General features: G+C 44.9%; 1 protein-coding gene across 5 annotated transcripts in view; it reads left to right on the plus strand.

The window, feature by feature from the left end:
* Positions 1-26862, plus strand: part of LOC115546757 (glucocorticoid receptor) — a 73580-nt gene extending 46718 nt beyond the window's left edge. For 4 of the 5 annotated variants that reach the window (XM_030360502.1, XM_030360500.1, XM_030360501.1 and 1 more), the window contains 8 exons: positions 4968-5122; positions 12049-12075; positions 15140-15256; positions 17670-17999; positions 19107-19251; positions 20225-20355; positions 25537-25694; positions 26214-26862. In XM_030360502.1, the coding sequence (XP_030216362.1) occupies positions 4968-5122; positions 12049-12075; positions 15140-15256; positions 17670-17999; positions 19107-19251; positions 20225-20355; positions 25537-25694; positions 26214-26366 (1216 nt within the window). In that variant the 3' untranslated portion in view covers positions 26367-26862. The remainder of the gene's footprint in view (positions 1-4967; positions 5123-12048; positions 12076-15139; positions 15257-17669; positions 18000-19106; positions 19252-20224; positions 20356-25536; positions 25695-26213) is intronic. The other variant, XM_030360499.1, reaches the window with a different exon arrangement.
* Positions 26863-27167: the final 305 nt, after the last annotated feature.

Below are 27167 nucleotides of genomic sequence, written 5' to 3' on the forward strand. Positions count from 1 at the left end.
GGGGGGGGGGGGGGTTGCGGGCTGTTTTGCCCATGAAAGTTCAGGCAGTCACATGTGACGGGGTCAGTCCACCACAGGTTCACTGATGCACTTCCATTGTGTAAGAACGTTGGACACATTAAAACAAGTCACACAGACACTAATGCGGTGCATTATATCACATGTCAGGACAGCCTGGGTTTAGGCTTTGGCTTTGGTCATGGTTCCCTCACTCGCAGGGCTGGGTGGCCAGCTCGCTCTAGCCGTTTGGTCTGCAGATATATCCAACATTTAAAGGGGATGGAGGCCTTTAGGGGATATGTTGGTACAACTGAACAATGGGAATATCCTTACTTATATCTATTTTTTATTTTCATAGGCTGATCATTTGCCCATTATGTTATTTTGTGTTGTGGCAAAGTCAACCTGTGGGGTCTCTGAAGATACAGCAGCATAATATTTTAATTACAAATAAAGTTATTTTCCTTTCCACATACAGAGTAATATTGACGTTAGGTAAGGGATAATGTATAGAACGCCGGTCATTATCGGGAAAATCAGCCCTTACAGGGCGAACCGGGCAGCAGAGGTGTCTTGCGACCTGAAGCATTATCCCGCTTGCAAATGCCAGGGCCTATCTTTGATCCCAGTCTGTCCCTGGATACGAAAGACGTGAATCAGAGGCAAAAAGTCCACTTTCCTTGACAGCGGTCATTGTATGCACACACAGACGTGATCGCCAGTGTTATGCATTATCCCTTACATATTTACTTGAGGATCGTCGATCGATATATATATATATTTTTTAAGAGACCCCACAGAGATGGAATCATAACTCGAACCCTGACTTTACGCAACATAGCGAGCCAGTGAACCCAAAACTGTTTTCTTTTCTTTTTATTTTGCGTAGTAATTTGTCTTATATGATCGTTAACATAGTAATCTGTGCTATTTTATCACTGCTACCGAAATAAGTCCCCAATTTAGAGAAAAATGTGTCAAGTTCTATATTTCTCCTAAAGGCTTCTCTGAAACGTATTTTATACCGTTACGGTGTGTGTGTGTGGACGGGGAAGCTCCGTCTGAGCCTATGGTATATCGGAACAGTGTGTGACGCATTTCATACACAGCATAGCTCTTTATATCACTCGTACACAACGACGGTACTTAAAAAGTATCACAATGTTGCCGTGGTCCGCAACCATGGCGATAACATGCCCCACTCTCTCTCAGCCCAAAACTATTCTTCAATTGCTGAAATACTGGCCTTTTAACCTATAATGGTATTATTAAATACAAACACAAATCAGTACTCTGTATCAGCAAGTACACAAATGTAAGCACTACTGTACTGTGTGTGCCCTTTGTTGAGGTTTCTGTAAAGCGGCTTCACGATGTTGACTTAAATCTAACATTGTCCCAGTATATGATACATGTTACATGCTTTGACAGCCTACAGCCTCTTTAGGCCGACCCAGAGTCTGGCGCTTGGGGCTGTAACCAGCGCAGCCCCTATAGCCTAATGCAGCTCTACGGTGTAATGCTACACGCTGATTGGGTTAGCATGCGCCGTGACGCAGCCATTTCCAAGTGTCACCCAAAATCTCACTTCCCCAGCCTCATACTCTCACATTAGCCCATTAGGTCACATTATGGTCCCCTGATATGCATGTTGAGTCGAAGGAGATTGTTGAAATAAGCTATAGATATTTGGTGATCCATTTTAGCATACCGTTATTTTTTTTTAAATGTCTAATAGACGTCCTGCATATTTGAACTGACTATTAGTACTGCCTATTGATTTAAAGCGCCTGAAAACAACTACTAATCCCTCAGTGTGGTAGAGCGATCACGTTCACCGGGAATAAAGACGGTTAAAAACTATTTGTGTGGAAGCAGATGCAAACTTGATCCATTAGTTAAAGCCAAAAAGCTTCCACTGGCCTACACAATCATGTGCTCTTGATGAAAATATTTATAGTTAATAGAAAGCGTTTTGTAGTTGGCATTCTCTTGTGTATATAAAGGTAACCGCACACATTTAATAGCAAGGCAAAGCAGTTTGTCGTTACCAGCATCACGTTAGTTCAGCAGTGTTTGGTTCGGATTTTGTCAAGCATAAATGTGTCTCCCATTTAATTCATGGATGCACATTGGAATGATTGTGAACGCATTTATTATTTGTGTGTGTGTGTGTGTGTGTGTGTGTGTGTGTGTGTGTGTGTATGTGTGTGTGTCTGACTCTGCTGTGCTTGGCTCACAGCAGAGATAGACGGAGGTAAAAGAGAGGGACACACATGTTTGCGTGTAGGGCACTCAAAATCTGTGATCGATGTTCAGACCACAAACATTCAATAGGCTACCTCAAATCCGTCAATATTCAAGAAATCTCTTGGAGCATGACCAAAAGAGGATTTGCCTCAGTACAGAACCTTGTGCTATCAGAATAGCAGCCGTTGCACTAGCAACCGTAGCATCAGTATATCAGCCATAACACTAGCCACCGTAGCATCAGAATAGCAGCCGTTGCACTAGCCACCATAGCATCAGAAAAGCAGCCGTTGCACTAGCCAACACAGCAACAGAATAACAGCCGTTTATCAGAAAAGCAGCCGTTGCACTAGCCACTGTAGCCTTAGAATAGCAACCGTAGCACTAGCCAGCATAGCCTTTGAATAGTTGCATCATGTTTGCTGCTTGGAAAGGGCAAGTGAAGGAGGAGCCCAGATCGGAGCACAGAGGGACACAGCTAGTGTGGCTGGTGGACGGACTAAGCTGTCTATTGATGATATGCTTTAGGTGTTGTTCCAGCATGTCAGAGGAATGTTACACACGAGGCTGTAATTGCCAGAAGTTGCATGATGACACTCATCTGAAAAAACTGATGGTTTTGGATTTTGTGTGATTGTCGTTGTCGTTCGTTCATTCATGATGAGGTTCAGGTGTTTTCTTCAGGTACTTATGATCACTTACACATGGATGGTTCTTCTATCTTTAAAACACGCACACACACACACACACACACACACACACACACACACACACACACACACACACACACACACACACACACACACACACACACACACACACACACACAGACATACACAAATAGGTAGGCCCATACAAACTCAAAGGTCCATTTTACTTCCATCTCTATCTCTCACTCACTCTCTCGTTCACTCACTCACTCACTCACTCACTCACTCACTCACTCACTCACTCACATACAGACTCACTCTGCCCTCTTCTCTGCGTGACTTCCATAAACAAGTGTCGTCTTTCCAATGACCGCGGGGGCTTGGGTGCTTTGAAATTAGGTCAGGCTCTCCCAGCGAGTGAGAGGCCCAGAAAGAGAGGCCGAGATATAGCGCGAGAGATAGAGGGAGAGAGAAAGAGAGACTGTCTCATGTTAAGTCTCACCACATGCCAGGAAACTAACTTTATGTAAAGGGCCAATTTTTGCTCATGTTATTTGCTTCCCAAGCTGTATTTTACAGGCTTCAAGGGCACACAGCAGACAGACAGACAAACCCGGGCAGACCGGACCCGAACTGGGAAATATCCGTTCATGTAAATGCAATAGGGCCAGCATATTACATAAAGCCCCCTGCCTTCAGGTGCTGGATTTACAAAGTAAACATGAGTAGTGGAGGCCGGATTAAAGGCTTTCTGTAAAAGCCAAGGTATTCCCCAGATTATGAAATTTGGGCAATGTTGACATCTGGTGTTTTGTGTATTTTTACGTCATTGTGTAATGATTGTTTTTTGGCATTGCAATATGTGCAGACACTTCCGGGGGGGGGGGGGTTCTGTCGTTGAGAGAGCTGACAAAATGGTAGTCTTGCGGCTAGTAAACTTAATACCACGGTTCAAGGACTATGGCTAAGGCTTAGGCTAATTATAGACAAAGAGAGAGAGAGAGAGAGAGAGAAAGAGAGAGAGAGCGTAGATGACTCACGATACTTTTTATTCCTAACCTCTAAAGATGGGGCTGGAATCCGCGTTTTGATTTCCACACATTCTCTAAGGGTTTTCTCGATATTTGCTGAAAGGATTTGGATGGTGGTTATAGATGGTTTAATTATTCTTTGTAATATTCTCAAGGATCAAGGCATTCAGGGATATGTTTATGGGTTGTTTATGTTTGTACCTAGGATCTAATGTTTGAGGCTTTATGGTTGATTCCTAACTAGCTCAACATTGATATGGTCTAGCGAACGCTTGTTACAGTGTTTGTGTTTATGAAGTGTCTGTTAAATCCAGGTAGTCTTTGCACATTGGCTGGGACTACTATTACACTATCCTTGCCCAACACCTTCTATCTGTGCCTTGTCCTCTAAGATGGAATTGACTTGTTGGGACACTTGTCTTGCTCTAGTAACTGTCGGTCACTTTAGATGACAGATTGTCTGTCTGTCTGTCTGTCTGTCGTCTGTCTGTCTGTCTGTCTGTCTGTCTGTCTGTCTGTCTGTCTGTCTGTCTGTCTGTCTGTCTGTCTGTCTGTCTGTCTGTCTGTCTGTCTGTCTGTCTGTCTGTCTGTCTGTCTGTCTGTCTGTCTGTCTGTCTGTCTGTCTGTCTGTCTGTCTGTCTGTCTGTCTGTCTGTCTGTCTGTCTGTCTGTCTGTCTGTCTGTCTGTCTGTCTGTCTGTGTAGTGAGAGATGAAGGGGATTTCATTCTTAGAAATGCTGTGATAATATATCACCGCTCGAACACTGTTCAAACCGAAAACCGTAAAACCCATCGACCTATTTTTGTTTTTTTTGTTTGTCCTTTCTAATCTTCTTTGTGCGTTTTCCAATGCAGTGCTTCAACAAAGATCTCTGAAAATCAAACATTATGAGCATGAAAATTATTGCTAACAAATATTGCTGAAGCAATAGCATAAGAAAACTAAAAACAATGAAACAATGCAATGAACAAACAAAACAAAAAAAAAACAATTCAGAAATAATCAATGAAACCATCTCTCTCTCTCTTCCTCTCAGCTCGTCCTCCAGAATAACAGAGGGAGGAGGTCCGGTGAAGCCAGTGGGCGCGGCCCACAAGACATGCCTGGTGTGCTCAGACGAGGCCTCTGGCTGCCACTATGGCGTGGTCACCTGCGGCAGCTGCAAGGTGTTCTTCAAGAGGGCCGTGGAAGGTGCGTGCCCCCACCTCCACCACAATGTCCACACACTCTGCAAAGGCACAAAGCTCAGACACAACAGTCCACATACTCCTACTGAATACAGCTCAGAACTGGATCACCAACCCTGGGGAGTGATGGTGTCATTATTATTGTCATAATTATTGTTTTTATACTTTCAACCAACAGCAAAATATTACCTTTGATGTTTGTGATTTGTGACTCCATTAAGAATCTCTGTGTTGTTCTCCGTGATTAAGAGCACTGGAACGTAGAGTTGGTGGATAGACTCCTGTGCAATGGAACAATTGTGGCAGCAACTTAATCAAGATCTAAAAGTCGAAAAAAGAAAACTGAGCAACAAAAATACTAATTAAAGTAAAAATAAAAGTAGTGGAAAGCAAGGAGACACATCGATAACATGTTTATGCTAACCCATTTACCTTTTAAACATCAACTCCCAGCGAGTGAGAGTAAAAGTCCAAAGTGTTGAGAAAATCTTGTGTTGGCTGTTGTGTGTGTGTTTGTCATAGCCTGGGGTCAAATGGGCTCACGGCCGTCTGATTATTGGAACAGCACCCAGGAAGTGAATCATCGGAATAGCCTCCTGCTACCTATTTTATTTTGATGTTTATGTTTTCACACTTTGTTTCCCTTACTTTTTTTTATTTATTTAGCATTTCCCTTTTTGCTCGTCATTCTCTCTTTCAATCCATCTTTGTCACTCTATTCTCTTGTTTCCACCCACTTCCTTCCACTCAAGGGTGGGATTGTGAGCAGTTTTATATTTTGGTCCAAATAAAAGAAAAAGTACTCACTCTGAAGAAGTCAATGGCATGGAAAGTAAATCATCTCCAAGAGTGAAGTTAATTAAACTTAAGTCAACTAAAAGACACGTCTACTATTGAATGTGTGAATGCACTCAAGAGTGCAAACTAGAATATACAACGAAGCACCCAAATAGGGAAGTCAGTAATTATTCTTCTCAACCACGCCAATCTTCCTCACAAAGTGTATTGGCTAATGATTTAAAACTTAAGAATCAAAAACATCCAAATAGCCTAGATGAAGTTAATCAATGTTACTTTATATGCTGCATCCACAGTTCCCAATAAGGGTATACACAGAGGCGCTTGAGGGGGGTTGCAAAGATACCTGATACATCGATCTACATTCCTTTATGGCTGCATGGGGATCATAATTCAGGGCTCCGGACTAACTTTTTGCATTGGTCGCACTGGTGTGCCTAACTTTCTTTTTTTTTTAGGTGCACCATCACAAAATGTAGGTGCACCCAAATTTTTCATTGCGTCGCTGTTTAACGCCATAAGGTCACCTTTTTATTGCTCTCCATAACTTTCATATAATGTGAATGAATTTTTTTTTTTTTTCCATAGCTGCATGAATGAGGACTGTAGTAGGCTATGCCATGCGTTAAAACAATAATAATAACAATAATAAACTCAAGCAAAGTAGTTTATATCCCAGCCTTCTAAAACAAAAAATAAATTAAAATTATAACGTAAATTATAACGTTGGTTAAATTATATGGGAAAGAACAGCTGAACAACAGTGGTAAGAAGTTGTACTTTTAAAACAATGCATCTGCAAACACCGTACAGCGAACCCATATTTTCTTGACAAAGATATCGTGCACGGGATTGATGAGTATTTAAACGTGAGGTAACATAATTTTACCGCCAGTGAGTGTTTAAAAGAATGAATGAATGCTTGGCGCGCTTGTGTGCACCGATCTGTTTAAACACACGTAAACTAAACACGTAACGCATAATACAGTCCATGGCAATGTATATTAACGGGGGGGGGGACACATGCATATTATGAACAAAAGTCGATAACGATAATGTATACAATACTGGTAGCAAACAATGTTTGTTAAAGGGGACATATTATGAAAACAACACTTTTCCTGGGATTTGGGGTGTTGTTTTGGGTCTCTGGTGCTCCCACACGCATACAAACTTTGAAAAAAGTCTGTACATGATTTTTTAGTGAGATGTGCATTTCTGAAAGTACCCCGCCTACAGCTACCAAACGAGCGAGTCAGTGTCAACTGTGCCCCCCTCCTACGTAGGAAGGGGGCACAGTTGAATCTTACCTCCCTCCCACTTCGCCAATCCCCTCCACTCAGAGCATAGCTAAGATTCTGTGGACCCGCGGACGTGCAGCTGCGGCGGGGGGAACTCGGCGGCAGCTCAGCTCCGGGAGTACAATCCCTTCCTCTGCCGAACTGCCGCCAAGCTCCCCCCGCCGGAGCTGCCGGACTGCCGCCGAAGCTTCAGCGGCAGTCCGGAGGGGGAGACATGGAGGAGAAAGGGATTGTACTCCCGGAGCTGAGCTGCCAGACTGCCGCCGAGCTACCCCCGCTGGACTCAGCTCCCGGAGTACACCCGCCGTAGCAGCCGGAAAGCTTCGGCGGCAGAGAGTCAAGGCCAAAGTTAATTTCCCCAAATTCTTCTCAACCATGGCCGAGAAATACCCCACTACGAGTCTTTACTTGTTGTGGAAGTACCAGAGACGTCAGACGCAGTCTTTATGATTCATAATATCATCCGAGGAGCACATAGTTTTTGGCCGGGATATTAGATATAATATTATATAAATACCCATACATAATATTATTATTATTATTACATTATAATATACAGATATAGAGCTCCAGGAGTCCGCAAACGGCAAGAATCCCTTTTCCTCCATGCTATGGTTCAGTCTGACAGCTCATTGGTAAATGGGCAGCAGCTCATTTGCATTAAAGCTACAGACACCAGAAACTGTGCATTCTGAAGGGACTGAAACAGAGGGGAATAGCGGTAGGCAAGATGTTTTTTGCTTGTTGGGAAAACACCATAATATGTCTCCTTTAATGTATTGCCGCATATCATTAAATAGACCCGGAGGTAAAACAGAATGACAACACATATATAAATATAATCAATATAATACAATGGAGATATAGTTTTTACCAGATGGCACGATATTTCTATTTAAATCCAAATTAAATTACAATATGCATTGTGCACCGCCACTCAGTATGCAAATGATTCTAAAGAGGTCTACTCTCTGTGCGTGGCCCCGCCTTGTCCAGTGAACCAAGAAAGCCGGCTCCGTTATGAAGGGGGATTTTACCCCCTCGGTTTTACAAAGGCAAGACAGTGAAATTGCATGGCGTGCCAAGCCGCGACCGTACGGCGGAAACTACCACAACAGAGACTCGCTCTTCACGTGTGTGTGTACAAGTGAAAAAATCCTTTGGCCATAGGTGCCGATAAACGGAACAAAACTGATCTCTTCGCGATTGCACTTAAGTATGTTGTTTAATTTACTCCAAGTCACGTGAGATATTTAGCTCTCACCTCAAGGTAGAATATTGCTCATTTGGGAATTTAACAAATGTTTACACGTAGCAAGCTAGTAACTCTTACAAATGATCAATTTAGAAAAAAAGCAAGTTGGGTGTAATTTATATTTTCTATGAGGAATTACTATAACTATTCAAGAGCAATATTCAACCTAAAATGTATTTAAAGAAGACACAAAGTCACATGAAATTGTGTGAATTCTTATGTAATCCTTTATGTATATAGGTAAGCCCGTTTGAGGTTGTAAGGACACTTCTGCATTTAACCGTTATGTACAGAGGTAAATCTGATATAGGTTTTTCCATACATAAAGGTGTTTTGAACCTTTATGTATACAGGTGTCCCTGATTGAGGATTTGCAACTATTTTACGCTATTACAATAGCAGCAGAAATGTATGAACACTACAATACAATCCATTCATCGACACAGCAAAGATCAAATAGACAGTTGATGAAGCAGGGCAGAACGGTCACAGCAGATATGTCATAGGCAGATTCGGTTCCTGTTACACAATGGTGGATTGCTGACTAATTTGGCAACATATATTGAATCAGAATTCATAGAAATACTGTTGCTGATACGATCAGAGCAATGCCAGTTCACATGGTATTTGTTATGTTTGACTTAAGGCCAATGTTTGCCATTTTATTGGCATCAATGTCCTCTTTCCTGGATCCACTTTGTTTAGAAGTTTCTATTGACATTACACTTCCAAAAAAAACTGTTGCGTTGCGAAATGGGCAAAGCCTAAGGTCAAAAGGTCAATTTTCCAAACTGTAAGAAGTTTGTTTTGTAATGAATTGATTATCTGAAAATAACACACAATCGCGGTAGGCTCATCGATTATGTGACAATGATATTAGATTTTATAATTGTTTTCCTTTTATAATTGCTTCAACTTTCCTTTAATAGAATATAGAGATACTTAATTTGTTCTCCAAATAGAAATTAAGTGTTGCAGCAGCATTCACATAAATGACAAACTTACAAAAACACACAATTAGGGAGGTAAAACAGAATTAAAACACATATATAAATATTTTATTTTTATTTTAGATAACAATATAATACAATGGAGATATAATTTGTACCAGATGGCACGATATTGCTATTTAAATCCAAATTAAATGACAATGTGCATTGTGCACCGCCACTCAGGATGGGAGCTCCTGCTGTGAGTGGCCCTGCCGCGGGGGGGCCCAGAGGGGAGTCCTCGTGGGAGGCCGGTGCCGTGGGCAGGGATGACCTCCGGGGACGGCAGAGCTGGAGGAGCCTCCGACTGTAGACCCTTGGTTGTGTCACCATTATGTTGTGTAGGGGGTGTGAGATATTTTCCAATATGTGGAGTAGCTTGTGCAACCTTCTTCGCTGCCCAACCAACTGTAGGGGCCCCTGTCCAGTCCTTTCCGGGTTGCTCTGGGTTGCCAGCTTGGATGCTGCTGCCCCTACAGATTACCGTTAAGAAAATTGCACTTGCCACAATGGAATGGTAGAAGATATGCAACATATTGCTTCACAAATTGAAAGACCTCTGCTTCCTCATGAAGTAGAATGTGCTCCATCCCTTCCTGTACACAACCAAGTGCTACATTTCCAGTAAGGTCTGTTCTCCAGGTGTTTGTGGCCCTCCACCACCCCCAGTTCTTCCCCTAGGTTGGAAGCATGGTTCAGCATAGTGCTGTTCCTCCTAATACCCACGACCATCTCCTTCGTCGTGGCACGTTTAAGAGACGGTGGCTGATCCATGCCACAAAGTGGACAGCGGTCGCTGTGCGTTGTCTCCTGTCCAACACCGAAGAGCGCCACCATGGCAGAGGTATCCGATGACGTCTGCAGTTCCCTAGTCGTACTGCAAGTCGGATGTGTACAGGCGAGGTGAGAGCCCGGAGCCCCGCGGTGCTCCGGTGCTGCTGACCACCTGCTCAGACACGCGTCCCCTCAGCCTCACCAACGGTGGTCCGTCCATCAGGGAGTTCCTAATCCAGGAGTTTGTCAAGGTGTTGTAAAGGCACTGGAGATATGGACAAACATTCTCACAGTGCAGTAGGCTCACTGAAGCAGGTGGATGAGGGCGTCTACAACTCCGAACTCGGGCAGAAGCCCAACTGCAGGGTGGTGTGATGCTCGGGCCAATGGTCTTCAGTCATTTTCTGCTGTCTGGAGAAGAGTTCTTAGATACCTGAACAAGGCAGGATATCTGGTACCAGGAACCAGGAACCTGGAACCAGGAGGACAGGGGGGAAGGTAGAGGGATGCAAGTGTTTCTGGATGTTGGTGAGGCCGTGTAATGTTTGTATCCTTCTAAGCGATTAGTTTGCTATGTACACATACTTGTACCTTTTAACTCTAACCCTGATGTCCTACACTCATTCACAATTATTTTGTAGTAATGATTCATCTGGGCGAGTTTAATGCATTTCGGTTATACAACTGCTGGCAAATGCTGGGGATGCGTCTTTTTCTTCCGAGAAAATTCCTTTCAAGAATGTTTTGCTCTGCCATTGCTGGCAGGTGCTTTCATCCCCCTTGAGAACCTGGTTAGTCCTCAGATCTCAAATGGAACGTCAAAATGTCACTCATCATTTTAATCATTGTCAATACAAATTTTAATATAGTGTACAGAAAACGGTTACAAACAGATGTATTTCCAAATATAACATGTAATGGTAAAAGCTAAAACACATGTATCAACTTCTTCTTGGGTCGGTCAAAAGCAAACAGAAACATACGCGTGCATTACCTTGGGACGTGACAGCTCGGCCAACCGAGGACCTCGACCGACCGAGTGGCCTCCAGTGTGGCACCTCCAGCCAGCGGCCCGCCCTCTCTCCAGCGGCGGCTGCGGGGAGCTCTCCACTTGGTCGATGGAGGTGCTTAAAATAAAGAATCCCTTGCCCCATGTGAGCACGCTCCAATATAAAGTGAATGGTAGGCGAGTGGGCCACGCCCCGCTATTTGGTGGGGCCGAGCCCCCCAAATAGTTATTTTTTGTTTATGACATCTATTCAACTTGATGTATACAGATGCATCTTCCAAATGCAAGACGCAACTTGAGCTTTAACTAATGTCTGTCAGACAAATGTCCTTGTCAGCCATGTGTACTCCAAACAAAAGAAATGAAGTAATAATGGAGGAGAAACTTAAAAGGTTATGTGAACACACCGCACCCTGGTCTGAGGTGGTCCGAGGCGGAGATTTGCTGAGCTGTGTTGGGGGCGTCCATGCAGGGTCATACCAGAGTACAACTGCTGGTCGTACATTAACACACGTCTTGGACGTGTGTTACTGAGGCTTATTACTAGCACGCTTTCTGGAAACACTCCCTTGTGCTGGTGATGGTAATGATAAACATTGACTCATGCAAGGGATTGCATTGTTGAGTCTTTTCTTTCTGTAAAATTGTCCTTTATGTAAAGCTCATACATGTTAACTGTGCCTGCTTTTGTAAGTGATGATAAAATGTTATCTGTGACTGTGTCTGTTGTCGGCAGAGGTAGTGACGGTATGGTTTTCTTTTTTCTCCCCCTTGCCGTCCTCCGGTTTGGTCTCTATGCTGAAGGATGGAGGGCGAGACAAAACACAGATGGTAAATAAATACACCTTTAATTATACCAACTAGAGTTTCAGCTGATTGTAATGTTCTTGATTGACTTAAAACAGGAACCCCTCCCACATGTGATTCAGATGTTAATGTCTGCAGCTAATCTAACAAATGAGTAAATGTTAATTGGCAATGATTGATGTTAAGCATACTTTTTCAGGGGGTTATACAATTTAAATTCATAGACATAGACAGAGGTCTCCAGATGCGACAGAACATTATAACAGTACATTATTGATTATTGTCTTTAGTTTAGTAAATATGATTACCAAATCAATCAGTCTATGTAATTATGTCAAATATATTTTATGTATTTCTGCATAATATTTGTCCACAATGTACCAAGCAAACAAGCAAAACATATCAAGGTCCTCTTGAAAAGCTTTTGACTTTGTAAAATTCCTGTTGTCGTAGAATTACCTTTACCTTTATCTTTTATGATGTGCCTCGGATTAAGCAAAAACATGTTAGTAAAACATGTCTGTGATTACAATCAGACTAGTAGGGAGCCGACCAGCTGCATTAGCTTTTCAACCTGCTGTGATGGTGCTTTGTAGCCATGTTTGTGTAGTTAGCGGCTCACAGTAGGATTAGAGGCAGATCATATCAATGGGATCAGGTCCAATTCGTTGTTTCTCTGGAAAGTTGTGAAAAAGGCGATACGAGTGCCCCAAGGAAGGTGTAGATTGTGGTTGGGAACAGTGCATAAACCAAGACTGCTGTGATGTATGAAGAATGTATTTTTTAAAAAGCAGTAATTGCTGATAATTCCTGCAGTGTCACTCGACATTTCTAATGTGGACAAAGATTATACATTTTGTGTATATTTTGCACAGTTGTGTTTGACTCCCAGACAGAATGTACCATGTTCGAGCTCCTTTGACCAGACAGTCAGAAAGTCAGACTTTTTTTGGAGCTAATGGTTACCTAAGAAGCCAGCATGGTAGCCACAAGGCAAGTGGCTGACTTTCATGACCCTGGATATAAACCGCAGCCGACAAGGGCTCAGTATGTTGGCAGATTAGGAGCGTGGGTTTCCAACAGCAGGCTCGCTGGTTCTGCAGGGTTCCTTCCTGATTCCACCGCAGTTAAAAGGCAAATCGCTTTGTGTTTGGACCATCTTTGAAATCGTATAACTTCAATCTTCCCCCATGCATGTTAAACAACACATGGGAGAGATACCAAACAGAACAAAGGAACAGAGAGGACACATTTCTTGAGTAGAAGTTGTAGCAGCATTACTTTAATTTGTATGTTATATATAGCTCCTCGATTTGTACCCTTGCAACTGCGTATGATACGTTGGCTGCAGTCTTGACGGAATGTGAGCAGCTATGTTTTCCATCTTGCTGACGTAACATGTAACTCAAGCGTGTATTCAATTGGATCATGATAAAAATAGGAAAACATCTCGATGAGCTTATAGATTCTCATGCCCGCTCACACAATATTTCAAATGGCTTTTTGCATAATCTGTGTTCTGCAACATCGAGTAGAACTTTATGGGCTTTAGAACAAGTCAATGGAAATAAATAATAGATGAGAATTACCTTTTATCTATTTCCCCAATTAGGGTTTACCCATTGAATATACTTAATATATATCTAATAAATTAAATACCTTTAAAATAGTTTACATGTGAAACTATTTTAATGATTTTGAACGTTTCATTTCCATTGGATACCAGCTATTGATGATCCTCATACTTGAAGGTGTTTTATTTGCATGATCTTTTTTTGGGTGGCTAAGAGATAAATGTGTACCAATGCTGCTCTGGTTTGGCGCTTCCGCAAGTTTCCATGTCTTGTTTTAGAATCCAACAAACCCACAGATCTTTGGATTACATGTTTCTCCACCACTTTTACTCAAGAAGAACCACAGCAGACCGCCTCGTGGAGGTTTAGTCGTACAATATAAGCACTTGGATGGTTGAGCAGGCCGATGATCTGTCTATTCTCTGCCGAGGAGAGGTGCCAGTCTGCTGATCACGGAGACATAGCTGCAGTGCGCGTGTCTCACGTGGTGTGCGGGATGCCGTCATGTTAAGCTCTTTTGAGGAACTATTTACACTTTTAATGGATTAGCATGTTGGGACTCCTGCTTGACCGCAGACTAATTATGGAGATGTTGCTTTTCATTTGGAGATGGATATAAATGACATGTGTGTTGTGTTTTTTTTGGGCTAATGTGAGGCACAATAAGTTACACGAACCCACAAAAAAAACCTTCTGGAAGGTTCCTGATTGAATTCCAGCTTTCAACACCTTTCCGTGCCCAGTTGTATCAAAACAAGGTTTGTTACTCAGATGGAATCAGTGAAGCTGCCTGGCTGCCTGTGTCTCTGTATATTTATGGTGTGTAACCAAAATGATGTGAGGACTAACCAGCCAAAAGGATGTGAAAAAATCGGACTCATATGATACTCATCAGGCGGTTTGCGTACAAACCCTTCTTTCATGCATCTTTTCATAATGGGGCTAGTGTGGCCTTGTGGCCTTGGCAGAGTTGGTGATTCTCTTCAAAGACCCTGCAAGGCTGTTTACCTACCAGTCGTGTATATCTAACCAAACCAAAGCCATTGAGTGCATCTGAGGGGAAAGGGGGCATTTCTACATCATTATATATGTTATGGGCTCTAAGGGAGGATAGAAAGTGTTCATATTTTGAGTGTTTAAACCAATAAAGAATCGGAGTAGCAGGATTTCATGGAACAGAAGCAAACAAGCCTTCCCACAATGCTATGATTACCCCTTGAAGCATGTACATGTCCGGGTCAAAGCTCAGCAAGTTGGGGCTTCTGCAAACGATGAAAGAGGTATGGTTGTAATGCGAAGGCTCCATAATGATGTCATAGCAGCAGCTCCTTGACCTCTCCTCACCACAGGTGAGCACATGCTAGAGCTTTGTCAGGTCTGCTTGGGATCAACAGGTGGTCAGTGTAGTCCCAATATGCCCAGCTAAAGCTAATCCTTCTTAAACCATTTTAGCTATTTCTCTCTCCTTCCCTCCCTTATTCTCCCTCTCCTCCTCTTCTCTCTCTCCCAAACAGGGCAACACAACTATCTGTGTGCGGGCAGGAACGACTGCATCATCGACAAGATCCGCAGGAAGAACTGTCCGGCTTGCCGCTTCCGAAAATGCCTTCAAGCTGGGATGAATCTGGAAGGTAAACAGCAGCTGTTTGGAGTTTGACCCTGGGATATCCAACTTGATATTATGTCAAACACGTTATCTAAGCCAGTGTCTGTAGAATATAACATCCCCCTCAGTCAGAAAACATATCCAGACAACTACTATTTGCAACACCCACTTTTTTACTTTGAGGAAAATATAATTTCTCTAACTAAATGGGCTTCTGCTATGTTGGTTGGATTAAAAAATATGGACTACTCAATCTTTTTTTTTCTGTAATATGACTTAATTTATTTAAGTAATATATAAGTATTGAAAGGTGACGGTTAAGCCTGGCAACTGAAGCTGTGAGTCAAAACTCTTCCACAGATACGTGACAGACAGGGCCATCACTGATTTTAAAACGCTAATACGATACATCGCTGGGTAAATAATAATAATAATAATTAAATAATAATAATTATATAATGAACACATACATCCCAATGCTCTATTTACAGGTGAGAATAAAATAACACAGACGCACGATAACAGTAATAAAATAAAGCCAAGACATACCTGTAATGTACATACCTGTAATATATCTCTTAAAAATGTATTTGCTTGGTTCTGACTGTCTTGTGTTCACCTGGCGACAAAAAGAAACGACCACTTCAAGAACGGATAGTCGATTAAATTCCTGGAAGCATTTTTTTATTGTGGGCTTCCCATCGTACAGTCTATGCTGAAACAGCAGTTGAGTTGTATTGTTAGAAGCCTGGGTCGTTTCCTGAAAGGTTACAAGTTAAGGGCAAGCATTGGTAAGGTTATGTCCGTGTGCTGCAGGCATCCACCGTGCTGTCCTCTAATGGGTCACATAAGGTGCTCCCTCCGGATATAATTCCACATTGCATGAGTGTAATTATATTTAAGGAGTAATTTCTTGGCATTTGTTTTTTTTTCCACATTCTCCCTGTATGACTCACTGTGCCCCTAACTCCCCACACCGTCCTCCTGTTACTCTTATCTAGGATCTATCTATGATAAATGTGAGCCCTTTCAGAGAAACTCTTATTATCACACTGTATGTAATTTTGTCGATTGTGCGTTTGTAATCCTGGAGATATATATATATATATATATATATATATACATACATTAAATGCACCACATAACATGCCTTTCCCCCCTGGTGAGCGCAGACCCTCTCTACCTGGGTTCAGACGGGAGACATCCACTTAATCATATCCGCATCTCGTCGTCAGGGCCCCCTGTCGCTCGAGGTTCCCCGGTGTCACTTGCCTTGCCCTTGTGTCTTTCTCTCCTCGGGTTTTCCACCACACTGCGCGCGCTCTCTCTCTCTCTCTCTCCCTCTCTCTCTCTCTCTCTCTCTCTCTCTCTCTCTCTCTCTCTCTCTCTCTCTCTCTCTCTCTCTCTCTCTCTCTCTCTCTCTCTCTCTCTCTCTCTCTCTCTCTCTCTCTCTCTCTCTCTCTCACTCTCTCGTCATCAAATAGGAGCTCTCCCAAGTGCCCTTGTTAACACCATGTTCTTTACCATATCCATGGTTTGCTTTTCAATAAGGACGAGTGTCTGTCGCTCACCTTGAGAGCAAGTGTCTGCAGCTTCAGTGTTCCACACTGTAAAGACCTCTCTTCCTGCTCTATGTCCTTCACGTCTTCACTCAGCTACAGGACGTGTCTGTATCAACCCAATATAGTGGCATCGGCCACCATTTAACTCCCAAATGGCACATTTTCCTGGTTAATGTTAATTCATTACAGGACCGGTAATTTGAGTCCATAAAATGCAGCTAGCGTCATCTCCCTACCTTGAACCCATTAAAAGGAGAAGATTTGAGCTTTGACACGAATCCAGTGGTTAAGACACAGGAGATGGTGCTATACTCAAAATGAGTGGCAGCGAGGTTCATGACAATTAATCATAAACGAATGATTAATTGTGTAAAATGATTGTGTCGATTGTGCCTCGAAGATTAGTGAGGCATGCATTTGCATGAATGTGTGTCCTTGTCACGTGTGTGTGATTGTGAGACAGAGAATACGCATGTAAGAGGAACTAAAACTAAAACAGGCTAATGCTCTCAGTATTTAATGCTATTGAGTGATTTTATGGAACAGTTGACCTTGACTCCCTCCAGGAAAAGCACTTTGTTGCCATAGAAAAGCCAACAGGAAGGTAAATTAAAAAGGCATAACATGTAATACCTTTCTCCCTTCCCCCTTAGGACATGTTCTACCAAGAGAAAATGTATATACATTGCGAAATGCGCTTTATCTATAACCATCTTATTCCTCTTATATTTATGCTTGATGCATTGTTATTTGACTCATTTTGTGTCACAATGATACAGATACCCTGCAGGGTGGCACGGCGTACCATTCTCTATGATGACCCCACGGCTCTGTTATTTTGTATCCCCCCCCTCCCCCTCCCCTCTCCCCACTCAGCGAGGAAGAACAAGAAGCTGATCAAGATGAAGGTGCAGCAGACGTCGACCGCTCTGCCGGCGGCGGGGGACGTGCTGTCCGGCGGCGGCGGCGGCGGCGGCGGCGGCGCCGGGCTGCCCAACGGGGGGCTGAACATGGCCCTGGTGCCCAGCTCCATGCCCCAGCTGGTGCCCACCATGCTGTCCCTGCTCAAGGCCATCGAGCCCGAGGTGGTCTACTCCGGCTACGACAACACGCTTCCCGACACGTCCACGCGCCTCATGACCACGCTCAACAGGCTGGGAGGGCAGCAGGTCATCTCCGCCGTCAAGTGGGCCAAGTCTCTGCCTGGTACGAGAGGGAAAACGTCTCCTTGCATTCGAGTTCAAATTTAGTTCAGAAATATGCTTGTGTGTGTGTGTGTGTGTGTTTGCACATGTGCGTCTGCACGTGTGTGCTTGTGCAAGAACGGGCCCACTGATTTCCTCGCTCTGAGTAATCACCGGTGAATCATGGATGTGGGCGGCCTCGGAACTCACGGATGAGCTTTTAGAGAGGAAAAAAAAAACCAAGTGTGCTCCAGGAGAAAACACACTCTGTCGTGGCACTGGTCCGGAACAGAGTGGTGCCGGTGCTGTGTGATCGGAGATAAGGAGGGGGGCTCCCTAATGGCAGGGGTTATGTGAACTGCTGCTTCTCAGAGGCAGTTGCTCTCGGGAAAAAAAAAAAGAAAGAGGAAAACGAAAAAAGGCACAGTTGAGCCACGGGCATGCGGTGCAAGCTGTGTGGAGCCGTTCTTGGAGGGCAATTCTTCTACCTGTGGGAAAAGAGCAGAAGACTTTCGTCTGATCCTCTGCCCTGACAGAGGTGCCGTGCCAAAAGGATTGCGTGATTTATCACCTCCATCCACTGCGCTGTAGAACTTGCTGGCCCACATTCTGACGTTTCATAAGAGACTTCGGTGCTTATTGTGGAGCCTGCTTTGCAACTTAACGAACATGCTTTATGAAACCTGATAACAGTATTTGTTGAGTTAATGTCTGATCCCAATCCCAACCCCAACCCACCGGCCAGGTGGGCCATTACCTGGGCTGAGGTGGATCTTTCGTCAAACGTTGTCCCACAATAGTCCTAACGCTGTGTTGCAGGCGTGCTGAGCCTTCTCGGCTGCAGATTTGTTGTAGCACAGATTCAAACGAGAATTTGAACGATTGCGTGAGGCGCAGCCGACAAACGAGTCGAACTCCAACAAAAGTAATAAACAGAAGAATGTGTTTCAAAGAATTTAGGCAAAGGGTTGAAGGTTGGTTTCCATGACCTTGTGTGAAATTTCAGGTTTTTTATTTGGTTCACCGAGGGTTCAACATTATTAGGCAGAATCGAGTTCTAGTTTGTGTATGACTTTGCACCATTTTTTTTTTTAAAGTTAAAAGTTCATTTTTGTGTGTCCCTCCTCAGGCTTCCGTAACCTCCACCTGGACGACCAGATGACGCTGCTGCAGTGCTCGTGGCTCTTCCTCATGTCTTTCAGCCTCGGTTGGAGATCCTATGAGCAGTGCAACGGCAACATGCTCTGCTTCGCGCCCGACCTCGTCATCAACGAGTAAGAGCTCAGGATAAAACGTCTAGAGTGATGTTACCACAGCTTGTTGCTTTGTATTTAGGATTAGCATTCGCTATACGAGTGCTGATGCTACACTTAACTATTCTTATTTATAAAAGCGGTTATTTCATCCGCACAGTAAGACATTTACTTTAGTACAGGAAACTAAACAAATGGGAAGATAAAAGTTCAGGATTTAAAGTTGACACACTCGCAATACTATGACATTAAGTAAAATGAGGTTCCTGGGCATGTAGTCACACAGAAAGACTAATTGACGTAAACATTGTTCTAAAAATAAATAAAGTCCATTCTAACATTTGCATTTGATAATTACCATGGTAATAAGTCTTTGATGCAGTGATGCGCTTTTCTTTGGTCTTCAACCTTCAGTCGAATCAATCAACCTTCAATCTAAAAAGGTCATTTAACCAGAATACAATCCATTTTAACTACTCCACGCCAGAAGAACACCTGCTAAGTATATTACTACTGTGCTGGAGGGACCCACTCTGGTCTCCGGTCCTACCTCAAGGACTTTCTCGTTGCTGTAGTTCTCCACTTTGGAAAGACCCCAGTATCCCAGCGCTGATAAACCGGAAATGCAATTCGCAAAAGGCCAACATTTATAAGCAGCAAATGAACATTGCACATCCACAACGACAACAATTACATTATGGTACGTTTGGTGTATGCCAACAGACGGCAAACATCGGACAACAAAAGCATACAGCATTGTTGACTCTGTCCCTCCCTCTTTCCCTCCCTCCCTCCCTCCCTCCCTCCCTCCCTCCCTCCCTCCCTCCCTCCCTCTCTCTCTCCCTCCATCCCTCTGCTCCCTCCCTCCCTCTCTCTCTCCCTCCCTCCCTCTGCTCCCTCCCTCCCTCTCTCTCTCCTTCCCTCTCTCTCTCTCTCCCTCTGCTCCCTCCCTCCCTCTCTCTCTCCTTCCCTCTCTCCCTCTCTCCCTCCCCAGAGAGAGGATGAAGCTGCCCTTTATGAATGACCAGTGTGAGCAGATGCTGAAGATCTCCAATGAGTTTGTTAGACTCCAGGTTTCCTACGACGAGTACCTGTGCATGAAGGTCCTACTGCTGCTCAGCACCGGTAATAGAACTGCTTCCTACTGTGTGTGTGTGTGTGTGTGTGTGTGTGTGTGCGTGTGCGTGTGCGTGTGTGTGAGTGTATACATTCAAGAGTTTTGAAGAGATAGGGCATAAGAGAGAAAGGTATTTTTATTAATCAACACAAAACATATCCCTTCCCTCATTGCTCCTGCCCTCTTGGGTTCTTCGTCATTGAGGTCGCACACATGTGGGCAGCATTGAGGTCGCACACATGTGATTGACCGGTGAGATGGCGACAGGGGAACCCAGAAAGGGAAGATTTGCAGGCAGTCAACCCAGAACAGATATTCTCGTAAAGCATTTCACGCACGAGCTGACGGATGACATGGTCATTTCCAACCAATTACACTCAAATGATAGCTCTTAAAGCAGACAACACCTTTTAATTATGATCAGGTAGTGAAAAGGGCAAGAAGAAGTTCTTGCTCTGTCTGCAGGCGAGCAAGACGTTTAGAGTGAGTTACCAGTGAGTGTATACATAGAAGTAACAGTCTGAGGGCCCTCTCTTGCACCCAGCGCAATTGACTTTCTACACGGATGTATCGTTGCTAATTTGCACCCGGCGCAAAGCTGATTTCCCCCCGCAGCAAATTCACGCCGCTAAACTTGCGCCCTGAGTGGCGTGTGAGCAAAAAGCAGAGGCGTGTTCCGGCTCAAATGATACATGGTTCTATCTTACAGATCGATAAAGCAGTTGCGCAACTGACCGAAAAATGCCTGATCTAAGTGCACTAGCGGATAGTGCAGTTGGTGTTGCTATTTTGACATACCATGGCAGGTCGGAAATGTAACATAAGCTTACACACCAGTAGGCTATACAAAGCACAAATATGCAAACAAAACAAATGTATATAATATCCATAGGGGGCTGCATGAATGAACGAGGTAGGCTTTGCCATGCGTTAAAATAATAATAATAACAATAATAACCTCGAGCAAATATCCCAGCCTTGCAAAACACTTCTCAATTGTGTTTCAGAACATTAAAATAGGGCCCTATTTTAGGGCCCTATTTTCAGAGTATTCAGTCAAGGATGAAAATGAACTAAGAAAATCTTTATCTATGGAACAACAACAAAAAGTACCCTATGATAAGTGTGTCATGGCATAAGGTGAAGACGCAGCTCATTCAATTGGGTACGTCAGTAACATTTACTCCTGCTAACTACTTTGACAAAGCGATAGTAGTTATATTTTTTGAAACAGGGACAATTCAAGACAAGACATGGCTTGTCTTTTTCACCCGCCCAACCGCTAATCAATGGTGTGGACTTACCGACTAATTCATCGGTTTTGATAATCTAGCCTTAAAATAACCCACAATAACAACCCAACAGCACTGTTCCAAATGTAGGCCAAAAAGCCTTGAATTAAAATAGCACAGAGTGCGTCTCTCAGACAGAAAATGACTCAACCTGACAAATGACTCAAAAAAAAATTGGTGTCTGCCATCTTTTCGGGGTGAGAATGAAACGCTTAAAAATCAGTCAACCGTAGAAGTCAGCTATCAATTTATTTGCCTGCCTCCTCTGAGATCCTTTCCAGTTGGTCTCTAGGTGCAGTTTGTTTATGGCATTGGGCCTGGCCTACAGCAGGTGCACTCTGAGAGTGGGTTTGTACTGTTGTTCTCCTTTTGTTCAGCCCTCATTTCATTTCAGAAAGCAGTAGAAACACACCAAGCTTGATCTTGTTTGCTCTTTAACAGGGTCCAAATTGACTCCAAACTATAAAAATTATGGGTTACATATTAAATCCATGGGTTTGCTGGTAGATATCTCCACTCAAGTTAATAATGCAAAGGATCATAAAAACAACTCAGAGGCAAAGATAAGGCCATCTTACCTCTAAAAAGCCTCCCTTCTTAAGAGATGCCTTCGGAGAAGGCAGTGGCTCACAAACACTGTTTGCTTAGTTTTTTACAAATTCTAAATTATACCTGTAGTTAAAATACAAAGCAACTTCACAATGCAAACTAATAATAAGAATTGAAAACACAATGTTAATATTATAAACTTGCTAGAGCTAGCTTTTTGAGAATTGTGCTAAGTGCTATGTTAAAGGTGCCCTATTTTACCACAAGGGCGGATCTTGATTAGCCATTACAATCTATGCTAACATAGCCCCTTTAGTGACCTATGGATGCATGGATAGACCAGCCATCTGTTGGTACAGTCCCCTGGACGGTCAGGCAGGCTGATCTACCCAATACACATCTGAGTGGACACAATATCAGACCTGGTGTTAGAATCAGAATCTAACAAATGTATTTTTATGTTTTGCCTTTGGTTAAAGGCTTACCAAGGACTTTTGACTGAACGTTATTCTAAAGTGTTACTGAATTATTTATTTTGTTAACTGATGTATCTGCTCCATCAACAAATCCTTCTGTGTTAACTCATCCTGCCGAAACAAGAACTGCAAAATGAGAGGGAGGTCACACCAAGGGGACGAGGATGATTTAATTTCAGAATGATGATTTAATTTTCTGCATCCACTTTCAGAAGTGGATGCAGAATGAGCTCCTTAAAGCTCTCCACGGGCGCACAACTGTGGCCGCAGAGTTCAAACCTTCTGAACACGAGGGGCCAGGGGGAAAGCACGTTGCACGTCCAGCATTAACCGCAGGGGTTCAGAGGTCACGGCACGCGTTGCCTGTCAAAGACATTGTCCCCCGTGAGCTAACAGCTTAACACTTTGGGGGTCCGTCTCAATCAAGCTCCTTTTTAAGACAACCTTTGGCTTCGTTTTTTCAGCTTTTGCGTCATGAAACTCACGAAAAACTCGAGTCATGGGATTTTTGTTTGCCATTCCTTTTTGTCGGCCATTCCTCGGACATGGTCAGCGCATGTCACTGTCGACCAAACATGTAGTCGATGCGGCTTATGTTGTGCGATTTGTTGTGTGTCCCCCGACATTAAAACTGCGAAGCTCCGCGATCAAAATGCTCAAACTGCTGTCCCCAGCAACGTTGCAACGTAACCAGGGATTGGTTAGCGTTATGATTTACACAATTATGCTAATGTTATCGATACTGCTTATTGATCCTGTATTTCAACGGTACTCTTAATACAATACATCAACTATGATGTAGTGTGTAGCTGCTGGCTGTGGAGCTGCCCCGCCCTGCGGCCCACTCACACGCTCGACCAGAGAGAGACGGATTGGGAAGAGCAAAAAAATGCATCATAGACAAATGTTTGAATCGTGTTTCAGAAAAGAAACTGAGTTGACGAGATAAAATGTGCCCGATTACGTTTATGTAGCAATAATAAATCATCAATATATTTTCGTCATTTCTTGTCGTACCGAGAGCAGAACCGATAATGTTGGAGCTTATCGATACTTACTGATGCTTAAGATACTACAGTCTTTAATCAGTCGTACTCTGGGCCCGTTTAATGCAGCGTTTCGGGAGCCCTCCCTGGACGTGGAGGCGTCGTGGCTCTACTCGGACTGTCCACACACCTCCACTGTGCCTCAGCACTGCGTTTCGCTCTACTCGCTGCCGTTTACTCCTTGGAGTAGTACCGCTTATTTCGGTAACGTGTTGATACGCCTGAACAAGATAATATAATTCAACACTAACTCCTGTTACAAACAGGTGTGTGTGTGTGTGTGTGTGTGTGTGGGGGTGTGGGGAGGGGGAGGTTTCAAAACATTTCTGCCAAATCTGTCTGCCATTAAAATAGCGACAGCCTTTGCTAACACAGAGAGGCGAGGAATACAAACCTGCAACTGTATCTGTATGGCAGACGGTGTGAAAGGGAAATCATTTTACCGAGAAGAAAAACATCTCGTGGTTTAACGCCCGAGCAGAAAACACACCGGGCCGAATCCAACGCCTTCCCCTCCACCCCGGGGGGGTCGGCTAGCTGTTTGATTATGTAAATCAGTAGGGGACCTTGAGCTGCCTTGTTTGACTTTGCATGCTCTTTAGTCTGGTCCACTGTGGCGCGTGGCTCCTGTTTGGCTAGGATCCATTGGAGGGCTCAGCGGTCGTATTTAACCTCGTCTACCCCCCCCTAAAGGTCACAGGGCCTGCCAGCCTCTGACTTCCTCCTCTGGCTCAGTGCTTCTGAGAACAGGGGATCTGAGGACACGGCTTATTTAGCATGCAGTTTGATCAGTGATCGCCACCAAACCAGGCGTGTGTGTGTGTGTGTGTGTGTGTGTGTGTGTGTGTGTGTGTGTGTGTGTGTGTGTGTGTGTGTGTGTGTGTGTGTGTGTGTGTGTGTGTGTGTGTGTGTGTGTGTGTGTTAAAGAAACAACAATCCACATGTAAGGGATCTTAAGGACCTGGATATCCACCAGGAGCCTCGTTTTGACTTCATTGAATGTGTGTGTGTGTGTGTGTGTGTGTGTGTGTGTGTGTGTGTGTGTGGCTGTGTGTAGCTGTGTGTGGCTGTGTGCATTTGAACTGTTACCCTATCATATGGAAACCATTTTTACAAATACATGTTGTTGATGTTTATTTAACGGCCAGTGAAGACCTAGTAGTAAGCGGGCGCAAGGTAGAGATTGGGGGGACACGCAGCGCGGGCGGTAATACAACGGGGCGCGGCCGGGCAAACCCACACGGTTGGAGCACTAGTGGGATGAACGCCTTTGTGAAACGCTCCCCGTGAAATGATATGCATGGATACAGCAGCCGTACCCTCTGGTAGCCAACCAATGTGCCCAACCGTGTGGCCAAGCTGTGAGCGAGGAGGGTCTTTGCTCAGTTATCTGTGTCCAGGGCGGCATGGGGCTCTGGAGGTAGAGCGGGTGAACTAGTAACCAGAAGGTTGCTAGTTCGATCCCCAGCACCTCCCTAGCCTAAGTGTCGAGGTGTCCCTGAGCAAGGCACTTCACCGTGCCTGCTCCTGACCCGCTGGCTGTCGTCCTTCGTGGTTGACTCCGCCGTCGGGGTGTGAATGTGTGAATGAACGGTTAGGTCACTTTGGATACAAGTTTTGGTACCAATGACAGGAGCCGGTGCCAGGTCATCAGCCCCACCTAACCTATTCCCTCTCTCTCTGTGCGTGCGTGCGTGTGTGTGTGTGTGTGTGTGTGTGTGTGTGTGTGTGTGTGTGTGTGTGTGTGTGTGTGTGTGTGTGTGTGTGTGTGTGTGTGTGTGTGTGTGTGTGTGTGTGTGTGTGTGCGTGTGTATGTGTGTGTGCAGTACCAAAGGATGGCCTGAAGAGCCAGCCTGTGTTTGATGAGATCCGGATGACCTATATCAAGGAGCTGGGCAAGGCCATTGTCAAGAGAGAAGAGAACTCGAGCCAGAACTGGCAGCGCTTCTACCAGCTCACCAAGCTCCTGGACTCCATGCAGGAGGTCAGAGAGACACGCACACACACACACACACACACACACACACACACACACACACACACACACACACACACACACACACACACACACACACACACACACACACACTTCTGCTAATAAAATAAACACGAACTCTCCGCTCATTCGTCTGGGCAACATCTTCCACTCATTTCCACCCTGTAACACGAGGTCTTAGCAGCCACGCCCCATGCCACACTCATACCGGGGAGCGGCATGTGGCTCAGGAGGTAGCGCGGGTTGGCTGGTAACCGGAAGGTTGCCGGTTCGATCCCCAGCTCCTCCTAGCCGAGTGTCGATGTGTCCCTGAGCGAGGCGCCTCACCCTGACTGCTGCGGCGGTTGTCTCCGCCGTCGGTGTGCGTATGAATGGTTGAATGAGAGGCAGTGTTGTAAAGCGCTTTGTTTGGCCACTGGCGAGAGAAGCGCTGTATCAACGCAGCCCATTGACATCCAGCAGAGCGCCGTGTCTAACCCCCTCGACGTCTCCTCCCCTATGGGCCAGATGGTGGAGGGCCTGCTGCAGATCTGCTTCTACACCTTCGTCAACAAGTCCCTGAGCGTGGAGTTCCCCGAGATGCTGGCCGAGATCATCACCAACCAGATACCAAAAATCAAAGACGGCACCGTCAAGCCCCTGCTCTTTCACCACAAATAGAACCGCCTTCGACTGTGAAACTATGCCTTAACCCCCTTAACCCCCGCTCAGACGCACACACACACACACACACACACACACACACACACACACACACACACACACACAGAGACTCACACACACCACCCCCACCCACCCTGGAACCACACGGACCTACATACCCATCTCTTATCCTCCCCCCTCGGGGCCCCCCCCCCCCCCCCCAGTAGCTATGTTTATGTTGTCATGTGTGTGCAGCTTGAGGCCTTTGTTAATTATTATTTCACCCTCCCCCCTACACACCTGCGGTCTGCAGAGCTGTCCAGGTGTTGGCTCGCTCTTAAGCCCGCTTCTGATCACATTAGCTACCAAACCGCTGACCAAGCATCCCAGCAGAAGGTTCTGGAGGCGGACCGGCCTCAGACCCCCGGCCCCTAGACCCTCGGCCCCTAGACCCCCGGCCCCTAGACCCTCGGCCCCTAGACCCTCGGCCCCTAGACCCCCGGCCCCTAGACCCCCGGCCCCTAGACCCCCGGCCTCAGACCCCCGGCCTCAGACCCCCGGCCCCTAGACCCTCGGCCCCTAGACCCCCGGCCTCAGACCCCCGGCCCCTAGACCCTCGGCCCCTAGACCCCCGGCCTCAGATCCCCGGGGACCCCCCCCCGGGTCACACAGCTGCAGCTGTCTCTGGGCCCTCTAATAACCGCTTCGTCTTGTTGCCAATCTTTGATCTAACGTGGGTTTAGCACACACACACACACACACACACACACAGACACACCAGATGTATTCACACACCCACTCTCCCCTCCCTACTCACGC

This window comes from Gadus morhua, chromosome 7 (assembly GCF_902167405.1).
Source record: "Gadus morhua chromosome 7, gadMor3.0, whole genome shotgun sequence".
Classification (NCBI taxonomy): domain Eukaryota; kingdom Metazoa; phylum Chordata; class Actinopteri; order Gadiformes; family Gadidae; genus Gadus; species Gadus morhua.